The sequence below is a fragment of the Silurus meridionalis genome, chromosome 12, assembly GCF_014805685.1.
Source record: "Silurus meridionalis isolate SWU-2019-XX chromosome 12, ASM1480568v1, whole genome shotgun sequence".
NCBI lineage: Eukaryota > Metazoa > Chordata > Actinopteri > Siluriformes > Siluridae > Silurus > Silurus meridionalis.
The window spans coordinates 12,748,491-12,765,554 of record NC_060895.1 but is presented as its reverse complement, the minus strand read 5'-3'; the positions used below and the strand labels follow the sequence as shown (position 1 = coordinate 12,765,554).

At 40.5% G+C, this 17,064-nt stretch overlaps 1 protein-coding gene across 3 annotated transcripts in view; it reads left to right on the top strand.

The window, feature by feature from the left end:
* Nucleotides 1-17,064, top strand: part of bcas3 (BCAS3 microtubule associated cell migration factor) — a 207,224-nt gene that overhangs the window by 122,940 nt on the left and 67,220 nt on the right. The window contains exon 24 of one of the 3 annotated variants that reach the window (XM_046862524.1): nt 4,768-5,345. The exons of the other annotated variants lie outside the window; for them this stretch is intronic. Coding sequence (XP_046718480.1) covers nt 4,768-4,778 — 11 coding nt within the window. The 3' untranslated portion in view covers nt 4,779-5,345. Of the gene's footprint in view, nt 1-4,767; nt 5,346-17,064 lie in introns of those variants that run through there. 3 annotated transcript variants of the gene reach the window in all.

Here is a 17,064-nt window from a genome sequence, read left to right as displayed (position 1 = left end):
TCTTCTTCCCCTGAACTCAGCAGGTTAGTTTTGTCCTTGTGCTCAACTTTGCTCAGTGTCCTGCAGTGCTGTACACATTAACACAGCAGCTAAAGAGTAACATTACAAGCCTGTGAAGCAGAGAAGCCACTTTTCTTTCTAATCACCAGCCTCCGAAGTCAGAAGGCGACGTTTGATCCTTGCTGACAGCGAAGGATGGCTAACATTACGCATGTTTGTAGCGGTCCTGTCCCACAGTAAAAACGCATAAGTGATCTGCTCTCTACAGGCCGTTCCCATCAAGGGGGCTAGCTAGGCTCGAGCTTCTCACAGCAAGGCTGGCCTGGTGATTCGACGAGAAGCCGAGCAAATTCTAGGTGCCCTCTAAACAAGGTGGAGATGAGAGGGGAGCGAGGATGTTACTGGCCTCTCGTCTAGTTTTACATTCTGGCAGAGTGCACCATGACTCATGGGCTTGCAGCTCATTAAAGCAGGAGTCTGGGGCTCGTCTCTGTAATCAGCAAGCTCACCCGCACCTTTGCTGCTGGATCTGCGGAGAGTAGAGCAGCGCCAGTCCTCCCAAAGCAACCCGCCATGTTTTCAATAAAGACTCTCCGCCTGGATTTCTGCCTCTGCTGTATCAAAGGCTTGGGAGCCACAGGCCATGAACCAGAGCTTAAGAAGGAGGACTGCGGGGAAGGAGGGGATAAATACGAGAGAGCATCGGCATCGGATCGACAGAAATCATCTTTTTTTGTTCTTCTTTTTTTTTTCTTTTTTTTTTTTTTATCCATGCCTTGAGTGCAGCAACAAACCCGATTTTCCTTTTCTGTCAAACATGAAAGTAGGACTGGTGCTGACGCTCATGCTCGACTGCTCGCATTACCCTTTCCAGGCATGAAATTGAACACAGCGGGTACGGCTCCGTGGCAGTTATGAATATGTGATTGCGTGTGCAAGGAATCTTTTTATTTTTTTTTAAGGGAGTAATGCTAGCTGAGCAGAGCGAATGTTGCGCGCCAACACGCAGCAGAATGAATTAGTGGCCGAGCCAAAACACCGGATACAGGGAGGCTATGTCTGTTCGGTGCATTTAACACATCACCCACGCAATTTGCCCCCCTTCCCCTTTCCTCTTCAACAGGATTAGCTCACACCCACAGACACCGTTCACGGCGCCACTGACCTCTTTAACTATGACAGTTATGATGCTTTGTCTGTCTGCCAACTCATCGGAAATGCAGGGCTGCTTAATCATTCATTTGCTCTGTTCTTGACCCTAGTGTAAAATTTAGCTTTATTCCTGATGATTACCAGTAAAAAAAAAAAAAAAAAAACATGATGGTTTGAATGTTTTCCAGTTATTCTCTTGTATTATTTCCACGCTTGTAGAAACATGATGACATTCGTAACTATATGAGATCACCATTTGTTAACAAGAGTATATAGTATTTTATTTGTATTTTTTTTTTTTATTATAATTTTTTTTTTTTACTTTTATTATGTATCAGTTGTGATCTATTGCAACATTTGCTACTAGTTATGATTATGTTAAGTTGGGAAAATTTGATTAAGACTGAGGAAAATGGAAACAGCTCTATTAAGCTAAGTGGACAGATTTTAGACAATGTAGTGTGTGTGTGTGTGTGTGTGTGTGTGTGTGTGTGTGTGTGTGTGTGTGCGTGTGCGTGTGTAAGAGACCCATGTGTCCGAGAGTTCCTCCTCGTTATGCAAATGAGGGTTCCACCTCTTAAATCTCTTTTAGCAAATGAGCGTAAAACAGAGACATAAACAGCTGTTACTGTTGCACTCAGACATCTGCGAGACTGTCTCTTGTCCTGGCGCTTTCGTGACTCACTGGATTGCACTGACCCTTTTTTGTACCCCACAATTAACCCCTGTTTTTCTGCTCTTTTTCTTATTTTGGTGCATGTGTTTGGGCTTTGTTGTCAGGCGTCAGACGGAGGGGATTTTTGTCTATTTGACACCTCCTTAAACTCTGAGCAGGGACAGGCGGGTCATGTGGTTACACTTGTCCATTGCTTTTCTGTTTATGAGGACTGTGGGAGGTCTGTAATTGCCAGGCATGCTTGGAGATTTGTCTCAGGGTTTCCTCTTCTGTCATTTACCAGAAAGTGTTCAATGGTTCAGTTTGACCTGATGCACTACAAAAGATCTAATATAGAAAACTTGTTGTTAATAATAATAATAACAGCAATAGTAGCAGCATTTAATTAATACAAGTACTTTGCCTTAGATCAAATCCTAAAACATTGTACACAAACTTAAAATGTTATGGTTGCCAAATCCATTAAGAAATCCCTCAAATAGTAAAAAAAAAATTAATAAAAGAAAGAAATTGACTTGAGCACCAAAGGGAGTGATCAGTTTACAGACTAAAATAATCATATCTCAGCAGTATCCTGATTTGTGTGTGATTTATGTGGAAACTAGATTTTCTGCTAACATTGCTTAGATACGGAGCTAGCTATTATTTGTCATAATTCATGCCGACGCTGTCAGTATACACACACCGATACAGCTGTTTCATTAGCTTTGTGAGGTACTTTCATCGACATTGACAACCTTTGCAACTAAAACATGACCATAGTGTTAGCGCTCGTGTTTCCCCATCATTAAATCCTCCACGCACGTTTAAGTAGCAGATTAGCCGTAGATTTTACTGATTTTATCAACCGACTTTGATATCATTGACTAACCCCAGTTTCAGTACACAAGCCATTGTCTGCCATTGGTGTTGGCAGCATGTGATAAACTTTAATCCTGTGCTTGTTTACTCTCTTCTCAGTCAACACTAAAGAAACCGACAGCCGTATTGATCAGTGTTCAGCTTTAGCCAGACACTTCACACATTTTGGATGTAAGCAGTAGTCAGAGTTTCCTGGCCAGGGCTCAGCTCGTCTCCTTCTTTTCCTGCCCCGTGCCACTGCAGCTGAACCCTGCACTCGGGATATTTATAGCCCAGGGCTAAAGCTCTTCCGTCTTCTCATTAGCTCCTCACGCTTAGTGGTCTGTCCACATTGCTGCTTCTCCGTAAGTGTCACTCGCCTTCTCTCCTCTTCTCGTCTGCTCTTTCAGTCATGTGGTAATGGCTCCCACCTCAGGCGCCATGGCATGGCCCACACAATGCGCTGAGAAGAAGAAAAGAGAAGTGATGTGGTAATAGTCAAGCCTTTGGTGTATGACAGTTTTTGGGTTACACCACACACTCTACTGTATACAGTATATTACTGCATTGATGCATGTGAGCTGAGTGAAGTGTGTATATTATATATCAAGACACTTAAACCAGCAAGAAAACAACCCTTATCTGTTTGAATTAGGTAAATACACCACTTTGAATTCTATGGTTTTACATATCAGGACATAATAAAAATAAGTTGGTCCTTACCAGCTCAAACATTTGGTAACTACAACCTCAGGTGTAACTGCATATAATATATTTCACCATGCCATTTATCATTAAAAATAAAAACTCAAACCGAAATGTAGGAATCATGCACCTTATGAGTTAAAACTGAAGTAACCGTTTTCTGGATGACTTTATCAGTCTCTAACATCATTATAGAGGAATTTTGGCTGACTCTTCTTTACAATCTTGATTCAGCTCATTGAGGTTTGTGGGTGTTTATGCGCACCCTCATAAGGTCCCGCCACAGTATTTCAGTTGGGTTGAGGTCTGGACTTTCACTAGACAATTGCAACACCTTGAATCTGTTCTTTTTCAGCCATTCTGTTGTAGATTAGCTGGTGTGCTTGGGATCATCGTCCTGTTGCATGACCCAATTCAGGTCAAGCTTTAGCTGTCGGACAGATGTCAGCATTTGACTCCTCACATATGACTCTAGAATTTGGTGTACAGAAGAGTGCATGACCACTGAATGACTGCAAATAGCCCAGGTCCTGTGGCTGCAAAATCATCACCCCTTCACCACTGTACTTGTCAGCTGGCCTGTGGAGTCTTAGATGAATATTTTTGGAGGTTTTTTTGCAATTTCTCTAAGCATGGTCTGATCTTGGGTTAATTTTGCTGAGACGTCCATTCCTATAAAGATTGGCAACCGTCTTGTTTTCCACTTATAAATAGTTTTCCTCACTCTAAAATGATGAGCTTTAATTGTATAAAAATGGCCTTATAATCTTTCGCAAATTAATAGACGGCAACATTTGCTTCTGTAAAATCATTGCTGTCTTTCCTCCTTGTGTTAAACCACACCTGACTGCTCCAGATTAGCCAACTGCTAAAATTTAAGCTTTAAGAGAAGTGGTTACACTTGCTAATTGTCATTTAATCAAGTCCATTTAGTTAGCATCACTTGGCTGATACATATCCTCTTAAATCCTATGGAAGCAGTCAAAGGTGTACTTAGTTTTTGTATACATATTTTGGCTTTATTTTTTGTAAAATAAATAATGATACTGTAATATGTCATGTGTTGTTAATCTGAGGTATATATACATCTTGTGAATGATCTGTGTGCAGTTGGCATGTTAGTGTAAATAGATTATTTGAATTATTGTCAGGGTTTTATTTATTTACATTTATTTACCTGTGAACAAACATGTTTCCACACATTAAGAGTGTGATCACTGCAGCACCTTGTCTCCGTCCCTGTAGTGTTTGTCTCTGTCTACTCGCACCTGCATCCCCGACACTGTCTCTGACTGAATGGTGCAGTACATGTGCATGCTTGAAAAAGGATGGTCACCTCACCATTAAACACACACCTGTCTTTTTTTTTCTATTTTTGTTATTGTTCTCTACAGGTATATCCTAAAGGAAGGCCTTCCTGCTGTTTTTCTTTTTTCTTTCTTTCTTTTTTTTTCCAAGCATGAATATATCCTACATCACTGTCTTCTCCATCCTCTTTTCATTCCCCATATTTATTTGTCATTTATTGTATGTAAGAAAGGGAGAGGAAAAGAGGAGAGGAGGAACGCAGCCAGCTCAGGGCCATGCTAGAGCACAGTGGAAGACGTCTGCACTCCTGATTCATAAGGTTAGAAATGCTAGTGGCAGATGGATTATACAGTTAAATCGTTCACCAATGATCCGAAATCCTCGAGCTCTTTTCCCAGAAATGGACCGTGTCTGTAAAGCAATCATGTTCAGCCAGGCTGGGATTATTCCCCTAAATCAGAGTATTCACTTGTCTGTTAAAGTATTCAGCACTTCCATTTATTTGTCAGTGTGTGTTTTAGATTGTAAATATTTGTATCTAATTAAGCTTTAATGAATATCTCTACTACTGGTGCCTGTAACAGAGTCTGTATTCACTGTTTATTGTGAATGTTGTATGCAATGTCAATCTCAAATAGCCTAATAAAAAATCTGAGAAAATCTTTTTCGGAGGGAAAAAGTTTGTTCGCCTGCACTGTATGATTTGTAGTAGCTGTACATGTATGTCACTTGCGCAATAACAGGGGAAACACTGGTGTTCAAGCACTAAGCCCTGCTCCATTTAAACTTCATAATCATCGACAGGACTTGGGCTAAGGTCGAGGAAGTGACCACCATTTTAATGCATAATTGACCTAATGCATCTGTCCTTATCTGTCGATGGACCTACATATTAGAGGTGTAAAATATATACATGATGTTAGTCATTCATTACTTATACAGTATCTTTATTGAGTGGATCAGAGGTTTTTTTTTTTTCACCTCACAGCCTGGCAATGACTAGCTGGGTAAATAACACCACAGTCTGAACTTTGTTCTTTGTCTAGAACATGAGCCACACAAACAGAAGTGAGCAGCATGTGATTTTAGAGTGCTGACAGCACCTCCAGGACTCTCGTACACCACTGTTATACATCAGCTCAGTCCAACATGTCCCTCTCTGTACAACATCCCAGTGGTAGCCAGTGACCAGAAGCTGCCATTTGTTTAGATAAACCTCATGATATAGAATTTTTATTCTTCTTGGCTTCACATGATGGCACACGCCAATTATCAGCCCGCTTCTGCTCACTACCGCACTTTGTAATCAGCTCCAACAATTATACCATTGAAAATATGCACTGATTGCTCGCTGTGTGTATTTTGGACCGCACAGCCGAGCCAAAAACAATACCGGTCAAAACAAAGCAAGGGTTACGCGGACTCGCAATAATTTGCACCGCCTTTGAAGTGTCCGTTCCCGAAATTACAGTGCTGCCATAATGAAGTATTGCCATGCAATTACCCAGCATTTTAGTGTACAGAGCCACAGAGCAGTGAAAGTGCAGTGGGGTGTTGGGAGCAGAGGGCAGGCGCTGAAACTCGAGAGGTGGCGTGCACGTTGTGCGTGTGTGTGCTTATGGTTGTTCTACGTCACGTGAAGCATGTTTGGCTTTGCCCTGGGTGGCCCTCACCTGAGGTAACCGGGTCTGATAAATTATGAATTGGTCGCGATCTCGTTAATTTTGCAGCAGCAAACATGAACATATTTAATTAACGATTCTTGATTTGACAACATTTTGGACCGGGGCACAAAAGTAGGCAATAAGTTATTTCTGGTGCCCAGGTACCAGCAGGGTCTTTAAACGTTTTACTCAGCGGCTCTTAGGTTTTGTCTCTCTTGGCTCCGGACCACGGACTAAATTATAGAGGAGCGAAGTGCTACAGATGGACCACAGATTTGGAAATAACTTGTGTCCGTGTTAAACTGAACTGTAGTGGGATTAAGGAAGGAATAAAAACACTTTGTGGTGTGCTCTTTTAGAGATAAATATTCATGCCGGGGTGGTGTGATGCTCTTACAACCCTGAAGTGTTTCGTTCCTCGTATACCACAGCACTTTGCTGACTACAATTTTATAAGACATAAACATGTCACGCTTAGTTTTTCATCAAGGTCATTCCCTTACCTTCACTGAAAAACCTACTGACTTCCTGTCTCGGTACACAACCCTTTTCTGTATCAATGATTATTTATTCAACTTTGTTATTATTTATTCAAATAACAAGACATATTTCTAACCTTATCTAATCTTATTAGTTTCAGATTATAACATATTAGAACGAATGTATTTGTTTAGATGCCGTTGAATTTGAAGCCAGAGGTGTTGTCAAAGCCGAGCTGTTTTAGAACAAAATATGAACAGATTTGAGAATGCGGTGTGGTATAGGGAGTAGTGTTATTCAGGAAGCCATGGAAACGCTAGTTACTCATCATGGGCAGTTGTCTCTACGCTGGCAGGCTTCCACGCCTCCACTTGCAGTGGCTTTGATTAAAAACATAGCCAGAGATGTGTTGAGCCTCATCGTTACGTGACCTGTAGTAGATACAATGGTCGTCGTACACTGGTTTAGCTCGGAATTCCTGCTTGTAATACCAGTTTGGACGCCTCCCGCAATTTAACGGCATGTTCCACTGGCGTACGTGTGACGTTATGTTTGCAGTATCATTAGATGATAGTTAACCAGGATAATCCCTGACTGCAGCATTAAGAATGATTTCACTCCCACTTTTTTGAATCAGCTTTTCCTCTCTCGCTCTCTCTCTCTTTCTCTCTCTCTCTCTCTCTCTCTCTCTCTCTCTCTCTCTCTCTCTCTCACTCTCTCTCTCTTTTTTTCCACTCCAGTGCTAGTGTATCAGACCATGCAGAAGCACAGAGGCTAGCATTTACACCCACCAGCACGTCTTTCATTTGGTGCTCCTGCTAGCGTGCTAGCAGTGCGAGGGTCAGGCCCTGAGCGTGGCCGGCTGAAATGAGATACATGCCCTGCTCAGGGACGGGAGCAGGGTCAGCAGCTGGTGGAGGATATGGCAATCATTTATAAAAATATGCTTTCTCAAGCCCACAAAAACAAAAGCCCCCAAACCCAACAGCTGGGAAGGGTTGGGAGTAGCCCCAAGGCTGGCAAGTTCCCTTCCAGATGGAGAGGTTAGTCCGGGGCTAGCCAGGCCGCTCCACTTAAACTTCCGATTCCCATTAGGTGCAGAGAAGATTGCAGGGGAAGGGAAGAGGAAGAAAAGCAATGAGCATGACTGCTCTGTTTTTTCACCCTGCTTAATCAAATAAAGCAGGAAGCTTCCGAGACGGAAGATTTGTGTTTATTGATATTTGCGCACACTCTGTGTTGTTTGTTTTAAAAGTCTTCTTCTCCGTCATTGTGAAATATAGCAAGATTTTTTTTTTTTTTTTTAAACTTGCTTGTGTTTTTTTTTACTTGACCGGACTCTTGTTCCAATTTATTTAAATTGAGCCACTGGGAAATTTCCACAGACTGCGCTGCGAGTAAATTGCCAAACCGAGGTCAAGTTATAGTAATAGTAGGCGTTGGATTAAATAGCCGTACAGAGCAGGTCTTAAATAAAAATTGATGAGCCTCTCCACTCTTGTGCTGATGTGACACTTGGTTCAGTGTAGAAGCAGTAGGGTCCTGCTGTGGGTATTGTGTTACCCCGGGCTCAATTTGACACGGTTAGAATGTGCTGGTGCATTTTTTGGGGTGCGTCCGGACCTAAAAAGCGGTTCCTGGATTTGCCCTTAATAAGAGAAATGCACACATGGAAGCCCTGGGAGCAGATTCACAGTTCAGTGTATAATGGAGGTGAGTGAACCTGTGCCAAAAGCAAGTAACCTCGTACAGTGATGTTGACACGGAGTCTACACAAGCTGACAACCCTCTTTTTTTTTAGAGAATGAGACAGAGAGAGCGTGATATTTATTTAAAAGAGCTTCTAAGGTTTACTGTAGCCAGGCAAAGCACTGATGTATTGCGCTTCTTGTAGCCAGTGAGGGTGTGATCAGCATTAGTCACCATTATGCACCATTACTTGGAACTGTATATGGTATTGGAAGACCATGGCCAAAAAACATTAGTGATTTCTTATACACCCAGGTGCTGCCCTGTTCACTTCATTATTTGGGAAAGTATAAAGCAGGCCGTAAAACTACTTTCCTGTGTCTAATTCATTCTTAAACCTCCTTTTTTTTTTCTTTTTTCTTTTTTTTTTGCTAAATGAGATTTTAAGAAAGGCATATATAAATGGTGGACTGGGGAAACATTCATATGATAAAACTATATTTAAAACATTTTGTGCATGTTTGCATGGATATCATCAAGAAGTTGCAACATTTTAACATCTGGCAACCCAAAAAAAGCAATTTCTCTGTAACCAGCCTGTTCATGTTGATGTTTCAATCTGTTTATGGAAAACATTACCACAGGAAAATTATAAAACTTTCGTTTAAAAGGAGACATGAGTTATCATTTTGACTATCAAAATCCATTGCATAAGTCTCTGTCTCATCACCTGAGGTAAAAGTCACTCACGGAATTTAAACATGCCTCGTCATCGTCTCTTTTTCTGACTCGGCAACTTTTCCCGCTAACATTCAGGAGAAATAAAGTCTGTTCCGTGGGTGAAATTCCTCGTGATTATTGCCTTAGGTCATTTAGACGTTCGAAGATGTTGTCCTCTGTCATCTGTAGTGTGTAATGTCCAGTGTTTTTGTGTAAATATTTCTGAGCAACAGATTAGTCTAGATCCGAACTTGCAGCACACATTCAAGACAGCTCTCATATGTTCAGCATTCATCGAACTGAAACTCATTGCATTAACCCACCACGTCTGGTTTGTTTAAGCAGATGAGGACACCGCAATCACACTCGGGTACAGAACAATCAAAACAATAAAATATTCAGTCCTCAGTGCACTACTGCTTCCAAGTCAAAGTCTGGCACTGAGAATGTAAACAACAAGATGTTGTATATTATAGTTTATATATATATATATATATATATATATATATATATATATATATATATATATATATACACACAACAACAAACAAACTAAAGAAGAGCTGGAGTTCTACACATATATCACATGTTCAGGATATTTAAAACAAGAAATTACAAAATGACTAGATCTAAACGACATATTTATATTATTATTTAATCATTTAGTTTGCACCGCTTCCTCGTTACGTCTCAAATTTCTACACACTGCCAAAGTGTTGTTAATGTTTCCTGTCATAATATTTTTGACCAATAAATAAAAGACTTATGAGTACGCTTTCATTTCCAAAACTTTTCTCCATGCAATAAATATTATCATTTTTTTATTGCATAGAAGTGAATCCAAACAAATAGCAAACAAACCATAGCTATCAATTTTCTCTCTGATTCTAATTAAGCCAATAGGGAAATGGGTGTAAAAGCTGTGTAAGACACACAACACAGGGATGGGGAGCAGTGTTACTGTGTGCATTGTGGTCAGCAAGAGTGTAGCTTGTGCTGCTCAGAGTAGTCAGTTTGCCTCCTTGTGGATTGTTTGTATCATTCAGGATACATGATCTTCAAACTGCAGGGTTCTAACACTAATCATAAATGTACAAAAAATAGGCAAAAGTTCCAACATATACAAGTGTTAACTAATATGACTTCATAAGTCCTTGTGTGTGAGACGGTATGATGCTAAAGTCACTCAGTTGTGCTACAATTATCCGCTTTGTCTCGTGATGCAGTGTGACCTGTTTCTATGTATGCGTTTTTGTCAGAGAGTCGTGAGAAAGACAAATCTCGCTCTCACTCTTTCTCTGTTTGCTGGGCTCTATAGTCATCCCCATACACACACACTGCGTGTGACTGCGTGTGTCTGTGCCGTGGTGTTTGTCTTGTGATGCACACCGGTCTCCGTATGCTCGACTACCTGATCCTGCAGCCCCTCTGGGCTCTCGGAGCACCAGCGCAGCTCGGGGTTGCGACCTCGGGGCCTGTCGGGGTCGCAGCGGCGTCCAGCGGGGGCAGACATTACAGACCCATTATTGCAGGAAATTGAAAACACAGAGCCCGGCTCAGACACAAGTCGCCTGCGCACTGACGCCATTTGTAGAGCCTAATTGTGCTGTAATTAAGACAAACCTGGAGGAAGATGGAGCAAGTGCCTGAAGCAAGAGGAAGGTCAGAGAGAAATGGAGAGAGGAAACCAATCATCACATTTCACACGCAATGAAACAATCTCACAGTGTTAAACTGTGGAGAAGTGTGTGTGTGTGTGTGTGGGAGGGCGGCCCTTTTGTTTTGTTTTGCAGCCATCGTCCTGTTCCACTTATTGTGTTATCGTCTTTTTTTGCTGTTTGTTTGTCTGTCTTGTGCTGTGTTTTGGCAGCAGATGTATTCCTTTTTTTTTTTTTTCAAACGACTTTGGTTAGTCGTTTAGTTAATACTTTGTAGATTTTCCCATCACCTTGTCACTGTGTAGCACAAGAATCGCAGAACTGATTAAAACGGCAGGATTTAGGCTGGATAATGAAATCAACCATCACCGTGCTTATTCCAGTCAGCTTGAGTTAGGATAAACAGTGCCAAGACCCATCATTGTTTCTAACCTTCTGAACCTAACTCGAACTTTTTTCATTCTTCAACACTCTCATTGTCTCACAGGAGAACATCTACAGTTAAGTATTTAGCAGTGTTGGTGAGAGCAGCCCTCTGAAAATTACACCTTTCTGCTTTTTGCCTAAAGCAGCAGTCACCCTAAACATGAATACTATTCTTATAGGGCAGAAAAAAAATTACTTTGGAGGGATTAGGATGAGAAAGACATGTTTGTTTAGGGGTTAGGGCTGTGCACTTTACATTCAATCATTTTTCATTCTGAAATCTAAATATGAACAATGTTAGGTTTTTCAGGTTAGGTGTACTAAAATAGGAAATCCATTACATTTTTTTCTAAAAGATATATTTCTGTTTTTCAGTTGTTTCACAAAGGTTAAAAAATTATAGTGAATCCATACATGAAATATATATACTGGCCGGATTAGATTAGATTAGATTCAAACTTATTTTAATTTGTGCAAAGTACATGTACAGTGGAACCTCGGGTTACGAGTTTAATTGGTTCCATCACTTTACTCTTAACCTGAAAAGCTCGTATCCCGATACAAATTTTGGAATACGTACAGTATTTAAAGTTCAGTAATTCCACACTGTTAGAGCGACGAGCGGATGTGTATGTGCTGCAGCGAGAGCACGTGGCGATACGTAAAAAAACTAACCTGACTGCGATTTTTCCGTGCGCAACACTCGTATCCTAAAAAATTTCTCGTAACTAGAGGCAACATTTTTTATGAATTGCGACTCTTAACCTGAATTTTACTTATCCAGGGGCGCTCGTAACTCGAGGTTCCACTGTACAATTAAATGCACTACTGTGTACTGCTATTATACATGCTTTTATATCCCACCATTTTCTGTTCAAAATGGCATTGAAATCTGCAGAAATAAATTTTGTGGTAAATGTTAGCACCTTCTTTGTCTATGATGTTATCCTCCTTTACCATCATTTGCTGTTATTTCTATTAAAAATAAATAAATAAATAAATTTAACAAAGTGTTACCGTTACATCAGGTGCTTTAATCTCTTTTTTTGCTAAAAAAATATTTGCTGGTACACATTTTTCTCTCATTATTTATTCTGAATGAAAAATTAGTTATTTCTCCTATCCGCTGGCATGCACTAGAGTAGTTTTGTGCCTCTTTGCCTGATAGGATTTTCTTGTTAGTAATGTTGCCACCTCTTTCACTGCCCTGTGCTTCTTTGTTTATAAGTTTGATAAAGTTAATAATTTATGTGAATAGGGCCTTGGTGTTGAAGGCAAACAGGCAGTTGTATGGCAGAGCTGTGTGTGTGTGTGTGTGTGTGTGTGTGTGTGTGTGTGTGTGTGTGTGTGTGTGTGTGTGTGTGTGTGCTGTTGGTCTCTGCAGCTCTGGGCCACCCTGTAAACAGACACCTATCAGCAGCTGGACACTTGGCAGGAGAACAGGCCTGCATGCAGAGAACACTGACCCCACCGACTCCCTGTCTCCACACACATGCACACTCACACACAAACACACACACACACGCATAGCCACCCCACACCACCTCAGTTTGACCGTGACTCGTCCTGACTCCTGCAGTGACAGACAGCGTGATGTTTACAGGCTCTCCGGAAACCTCCTCAGGAAGACAGCCTCTCCCCACTTCCAAATTTGTGTTTTTAGATCAACACTTACTTCAGTTTATTTGTGCCCCACAACAAGCCAGCAGGATTTATTGTGTCCTAATCTAAAGTCAGTGTCTCAATTTCCGAAAGCAAAGTGCTCAAAATGTCTGGAAGAATGTAAACGGAACGGGCTAGAAATTATACAACAAGAGATAGCAGCGATCTCGTAGTCTAAATGTTTCCAAGTGCAGTTGGGAGTCTCTTGAGGCTTGCCAGGAAAACACTCCAACTTATCTTCCTTCCTCCGAGCTCTTGTTCCAGACCTTCGACTGGCGTGGTTAATCTTAACACACTTTTTAATTACTGCTTATGAAATAGGTCCCGGTTGATCCAGTATCATATCTTGCCACCCTAAGAGCTGAATAACTCATATTTACTTGAGCTTTATCTTTACTGACTTTTCTGACTGTATGAGGTCCTAGGAAGCAATTTGTGCATGAGGACCTTAATCAGAATATCGCTTTATGTCTCTAATTATTTTTAGAGTACTTTGATAATGCCGGGCATGTGGTCTGTCCTCTCGCAATGTCCCTGGCACAGATCATCTCACGAAAAGGAGCTCAGCTTTATCATCACTGCCGACACGTCTCTAATGAAGGCTTACACCAAATCACCAAAAGCCTCTCGAGGCTCACAAATTATAGCCTGCGCCTCTAGCGTCTTAATGCCATTCACCTCCTGACTTTTCAGTACGGCTAAAATTAGGTTCAGGCTTATGAACAGTCCAGGATTAATAGAGTTGTAACCGAACTGCATATTAAAGTATTGACTTGTTCGATATGAAGCTCTCAATACAATATATTAGAGTTGGAATTGAATATTCAACAAACTTTGCTATTTATAAAATGGCATCACACAAAGTTTAATAAACGTTTTATTTAGACCACCTTTACTGGTCAGCCTGGAACTTAAAGATCCCCTAAGTCTTTTCGGGTATTTACATTTACAGGTAGTCCCCGAATTATGATGGGTCGTCGTAACAATTTTTCGATCTTACGATGAAAATAGTGATACGACAAAATTTTTACGTTCCAACGTAACCTTTTAACCGTTTTTTGTGTTTTTGGTGGGTTTTTTCTGTTTCAAAGCCCAATTTAAAGTTTTGTCTTGTCTCTCCGTCCTCCACTAGCAAACCGGTGCTCAACCACACACCTGCTGCCACAAACATATATGGATACACTGTAAATTTATATATAATGATAGTGTAAATTGTTTTGTTTTGCAAAATTATGTACTGTAATTTTTTAAACTATTAACAAATCATAGTGTACTACACTATACAAATCATTCTTTATGATTCCTGGGTAGACTAGACCATGTCTCAACGTTCTATAATTTCAATTACCGATAGGGTCATCAAAGTGCATCACCATAGTAAGTCTTTATTTATTTACTTTATTTACGAGGGAGCCTCCTGACAAGTTATGATTGCGTCCAGTGGTCAAGTTGTGGACCAGAACATAATGATCTGCATCCACCTAGTATGTATAAACTTCTGCTCAATATGTACAAAATACCTAATAATGAAACCACCATGGCGAATGGGAAGGTTATATCCGGAAGCAGAGTGCACATCCAGGGCTAGATGATTTGTGACTTTAAAAAGACAGCTAGCAAACTGCCGAACCACAAAAGCCATGAGCAGCAGCCACCCTCCCCTTGTGAGCCACATCAGTGAAAGTGAGAAAGTGTTCCATTTATGTTTAGTTGTAATGTAGTTGTGCGAACGCTCTTTTGTTATTAAGTTCGAATAAAACCTAAGGCAGATATTCAGACAAAGTGTTTTTTGCTGTATTGAATGTGTATCCTAACAGATCAGCACTGAATTGTATTGTATTGTATTGTGTAGCCATAATGGTCACTTCCAGGTCACAGTAAGTTTTTGTTGTGTCTCCAAGGCCTAAAAGGGTAATGGTGTGTGCAGGATTGTTTTTGATTCTCTGCTTCCTGGCCCTGTAACTATTTTACATCTTAATTGGTTCGATTTCTGAAATACAAAAAAAAAAAAACCCAGACCAGCATTATGGACTTGGTGAAAAGGAATTAATGAATAAATAAAAAGTCCACACTGCAGTATTTTTTCATGTTATTCACCATATATCAACTTTATATCTAACTATCCACTCACCTCTACCTGTAAGGCTATTTTTCCCCTCTCATTGTGTCTCTGGATCCCAGGCTTGATACACACCTGAATTAGCTTCTCAAGATTGTGTTGGTGTGATTAAGAAGACTGATTTCTCAACCCTTCTGCCTCTCCGAGTTACAGCGTGTCATAGGATGACCCCCCGCCTACCCAAACAACCACTTAATCTAAAACGCCAGCCAGTCTACTAAACTGTCCGCCCAGTTTCAATGGTGGGAGACGCGTGTTTACTTCATCTCCTCGTGTTAAATGTCACGCACATCGAGACAGGCACGCACATACACATACACAAAAGGGCTCAGTGAGGACACAAGTGGCTTTTTCTTATCTCTAAGAATGTGAAAAATGTGTAATACAGGCTGATCTGAATTTGATTAAAGTGAGGAAGTTTACAGAGGGGGTGAAGTTTGATGAGAAGACCCGGAATAATGGAGTGGTCACGAAATTAGTTGCTCTAGCCTCAGGCACGCTGGGAAAAGACGTGTCTGGCATGTGAGATCCTTCTCGAATATATTGCACAGCACTTACACTAGGCTAGGGTCGTGTTTTAATTTCTTATATTAAAAAATCTTTTTTAGGAAACTTTTGTTTTTCAAAAATGACATTTAGACAATACAGATTCGGTCATTAAATGCCTTTGATTTCCAGAGTGTAAAATAGCCAGTAATCTGGAATAGTGAGTCAGTTTCAATTATTAAACTCAAAATGAAAAGTGTGACACTGGGTTTTGGAGACCTTATCGTCCACCAACCCTGAAAGGCATCCCATAAACATTTAGGAAAGAAAATAGAAGGGATTTCCCTGATGTGCAATATGCAACAAATGTCTGGTTCACCAAGGCGATCTTATTCATGTTTATGAAAAAAACAAATATGTTGATACAATGAACAACCTAAAAAAAATGAAATACTTAAAAAAAACTCTGGTTAGAACATTCTTTTCCTGACATCTTGAACATGTCCTTGTACAAGTGAATTTAAGCATGCCCTAAGAGCACACTTTAATTGTTGCTCTTGTACTATATGATTACAATCTAATATGAACAGTAATGTCAGTGATGCCAAGTAGCTGCTGAAGAATGCACAAAAAAAAAAACCTGATGAACAAACGATACCACAAATACAACCAGTATGCTTGGATATAATCCAAAATCTGATTGCCCCACAGTGTTGGAGTTTATTCCCAGAAGTTATGGGGACCAAAGAGATAAAAAAAAAAAAAACACCTCATAATTTAAACTTATGACTATTCATCTTTAGCCTCATTCAGAAAATCTTGTGTTTTCTGGATCTGTTGTGCATTACAGAATGTTAGCACATTGTAAAAGATGTGTCGTAACTCTAACGACGCTCTCAGCCCTAGGCTCCACCGAGTGTAAATATTTGGAATGCTGAGATTCGGAGCAAGAGCGCTGTGACAGTGAGAAGGCTCTTGAACTCTGTCTCTCTTATGTTGAATTGAGGAAGAGACACAGCAGTCGGTCGGCTTTGCTCCCACACCGGCTCCATATAACTTGTCCTTTTTGTTCTAGTTGACGCTTTTTTTTAGGACACATTCCTAAAGCATAATTTTCAGTACTCAGTATGTATTTAAAAATTATTTTTCCTTTTTTCCGTCCCTTAAAATGCTCAGTCCATTTTATCTAATTCTTCTATGCAAAAAAAGATTAAAATAGGTCACAGAGAATCATACCTCCGTAGCCTCTGGAGCACAGTAGGGAGGCCAGCATGGTGCTGTTGCTCATCTTTCCTCATACCTTTTGAGTCTGGTTATGACCTTTTACCACTGACTTGCTCGAATAATCTCAAACATCTATTATGGAAATTTCCAGAATAGTATAGTTAATTAAAGGTAGACTCAGCGCTTGAGACCTGCAGCGGGTTAAAGTTTTAGGGTCAGGCCCATTCCATTTGGTGGTTATTTTAATAAAAGATG